Genomic DNA, 3,558 nt, shown 5'->3' on the forward strand with positions numbered 1-3,558 from the left:
TGCCGCCTCCTACTCCCCACTCTACGGCGTCGGAGCGGGGGCGCCAGAGGGTCTCTCTCGCGCTCCCGCTCCTGTGCCTCCTTCTGCGAAATCACCTCTTCGCAGAAGGATGCAAACACAAATGTGCCTGGACCTAAACCGCTACCATTGTTCGTCAAAATTAAAGACAGCGTATTCAGAAGTAAGCACGCTGCGTTAGTTTTCAAAAGTATTTACGATGCATATCCTACCGATAACGTGGCTGGTGTTTACAGAATGACCACTCCGTGTATTCTGCTGCGTGACTTGGACGTTATTAAGCAAGTCATTATTAAAAACTTTGAACTATTCGTCGACAGAGGAATCACATTTAGTAAAGAAGTACTAGGACTTAACTTATTTCGTGCTGATGACCACACATGGAAAGTGCTGAGGAACAGATTTACACCAGTTTTTACTTCTGGTAAACTGAGGAACATGTTGTATCTCATGACTGAACGAGGTGAAGAACACTTTGTTGAGTATGTCGATAACCTTAGAGCAAAAGAATCGGAACAACCAATAAATCTCTTTGTTCAGAAATTTACAATGGCTACTATTGCAGCATGTGCCTTTGGCTTGGATTAAGATATGTACAAAAATTTAAACATAATAGATAAAAAAATACTTTGGTTTAATAAATGATATAATCCTTCATTAAACCAAAGTAGTTAATTTTTAGGAGTTGATTTCACTAATTCTTACATCTAGATTATAGGTCGTTCTAGACACTGTAGAACGGCAATTATATTGATTAAAAATGAATATTAATTATTAATATAACTACATTACAATCATTTTACAATGCATCTAGACGTTATGTAAAATGACAAACTAATCACTCAAACTACAACAAAAATAATTGTTTGTTGTTTATTTAGCTATTTATCATGAACATAATCTAATCGTATATATACAGCGATCGCGGATTTTTTTTATTCAGTAATCGAGCACAGTCATACAATGCTGTATTTTTTAGTTACCTTCGCAAGTGTACTTACACTTTTATATTTTTATTTTACAAGGACTTTCAACTACTGGAAGAATAGAAATGTACCTGGACCTACACCGTTGCCGTTCGTTGGTAATCTTAAGGATTCTACTCTGAGGCGTAGTCATTATGCCGTAGTTTTTAAAAGTATTTACGATGCATATCCCAATGAAAAAGTGGTTGGAGTTTACAGAATGACCACACCGTGTCTACTGCTGCGTGACTTAGACATTATTAAGCAAGTTATGATTAAAGATTTTGAACTGTTCCTCGACAGAGGAGTGGAATTCAGTAAAGATGGACTAGGCCTTAATCTTTTCCATGCTGATGGCGATACATGGAAGGTCCTAAGAAGTAGATTTACACCAGTTTTTACTTCAGGTAAACTGAGGAACATGTTGTATCTTATGACTGAACGCGGCGAACACTTTGTTGAGTATGTTGACAGCCTTCGTGCAAAAAAACCGGAACAACCTATAAATGTCCTCGTCCAGAAGTTCACAATGGCTACAATTTCAGCATGTGCCTTTGGTATGGACTTAGATAAAGATATGTACCAAATATTGGACAAAATAGATAAAATGATTTTTACTCAAAGTTATACCAGGGAATTGGATATGATGTTCCCTGGCATAATGAAAAAGTTTAATAGTTCATTTTTTCCCAAGTACGTAACCTCGTTCTTCGATAACCTCGCACAAACTGTTGTGAAACAAAGAGGTGGACTTCCGACAAACAGAAACGACTTTATGGATTTAATATTGGCATTGAGACAACAAAAAACAATTGAAGGAACGAAGAAACTGGACAATGAAAAGCGGAGGATAGTTGAACTGACTGATAACGTGATTGCGGCACAGGCTTTCGTGTTCTATGCGGCCGGCTACGAGACAAGCGCCTCCACCATGACGTTCTTGTTTTATGAACTAGCGAAACATCCTGAGATACAAGATAAAGTCATTGCGGAAATTGACGAAGTTCTTAAACGGCACAATGGCGAAATGAACTACGACTGCTTAAATGAAATGACTTATTTGCAACAAGTATTTGATGAAACATTACGGAAATATCCAATTGTAGATCCTTTACAACGCAACGCTCAAGCGGACTACATAATCCCAGGAACTAATGTTACAATCAAGAAAGGACAAACTATACTCGTCAGTACTTCGGGTATCCATTACGATCCTAAATACTACCCCAACCCAGAGAAGTTTGACCCTGAGCGGTTTAGTCCTGAAAATGAGAAAGACAGACATTCGTGTGCTTATTTACCGTTTGGAACTGGACCCAGGAACTGCATAGGTAAGTAACCTTATAAAATTTTCAGCCGAATTTCAATTACAGTCAAAGACAATTAACTAATGTAATGTTTTGTTAATAATAATAAATTGTGTGTATTCCAGGTATGCGGTTTGCCAAGGTGCAGTCCCGAGTGTGTGTAGCCAAGTTCCTGTCCAAGTTCCGTGTAGAGCCTTCGCAAAAAACACCAACGGTGTTGAAATACGATCCCATGCGTGTTGTTCTGTCCTCCAAGGGAGGAATTCACCTTAATATTTTACGTCGGTAATTTTTTTTTCTATTTCTGGAACAGCAACACTGTCTTTGACAGGTCGAATTTATACTTTCTTTGTATTTTTAATTTTGAATCATAGACTAAGAATATAACTAGACTATCTGTTCGGGTATGCCCGTAAAGGACAATCCATAAGTAAGTTTAACTTTGTATCGTCATAAAAATAATATTGCCAGGTCATGTAAATACGATTTAAATAAACGTAGTTTTTTCATTCATCCAGAAACAATAAATCGAGTGTAACGTGTATTGTTCTTTTATAAAAAGGTTTTATATACTTCTATATATTTATAGTTTTATATTGTCTTTGAATTTCATTGTGGCTTGCTATGGGAGAGTTTGTTGTGATTGTCAGAAAACTAGATATTAAATTGAGGTGTGGTGAACTACACCTCTTTTACTGTAGTCACCAATTGTCTATTCTGAATATACGTGCCTACACACGCATGTGTACACGTATCTGAATCGAGGTACCTACGTATCCCGTCGATAATAACTCTAAATCGGAATGCATCCATCACTGAATCGAGATACCTACGTACCTCGTCGATCTTTATGTAAGATGAACATTCTTAAGCAAGGGTTTTGCACCCCGCGAATCTCTATCTAAGATGAACATCCTAAAGCAAGGGTTTTAAACCCCGCCAATCTCTGAATTTCTCTGCTTAATATCAACAAACAACTCACCTCAGTGATACATACACAGAAATGTCGCATATAAACTGTACTTCTGATATTAATGGCAATTGTTTAATCGCTTACCAACTATTTCTCTAAATCCTCGCTTACCAACTGTATCTCTGAATCTGAATCAAAACTGAATCTCGATCTCTGTCTGCCTTTTTATATTATTCAGCCAAAGCGAGTAAATCATTACCCTCCATTATGAAAATATTCTGAAGTTGACAGGAGAAAAATGTTGCTAGTTCAAATACTTAGTTTTTTACCGAACTAATTCGCGTGCGTTCGCGAC

At 37.3% G+C, this 3,558-nt stretch overlaps 1 protein-coding gene across 1 annotated transcript; it reads left to right on the forward strand.

Annotated features, from left to right (window-relative positions):
* Positions 1-981: 981 nt before the first annotated feature.
* On the forward strand, positions 982-2,579 carry LOC123722140 (cytochrome P450 6B5-like). The gene is made up of 2 exons (XM_045682922.1): positions 982-2,314; positions 2,416-2,579. The coding sequence occupies exons 1-2, from the start codon at positions 982-984 to the stop codon at positions 2,577-2,579; spliced, it is 1,497 nt and encodes a 498-aa protein (XP_045538878.1).
* Positions 2,580-3,558: the final 979 nt, after the last annotated feature.

This window comes from Papilio machaon, chromosome 20 (genome assembly GCF_912999745.1).
Source record: "Papilio machaon chromosome 20, ilPapMach1.1, whole genome shotgun sequence".
Taxonomy (NCBI): Eukaryota; Metazoa; Arthropoda; class Insecta; order Lepidoptera; family Papilionidae; genus Papilio; species Papilio machaon.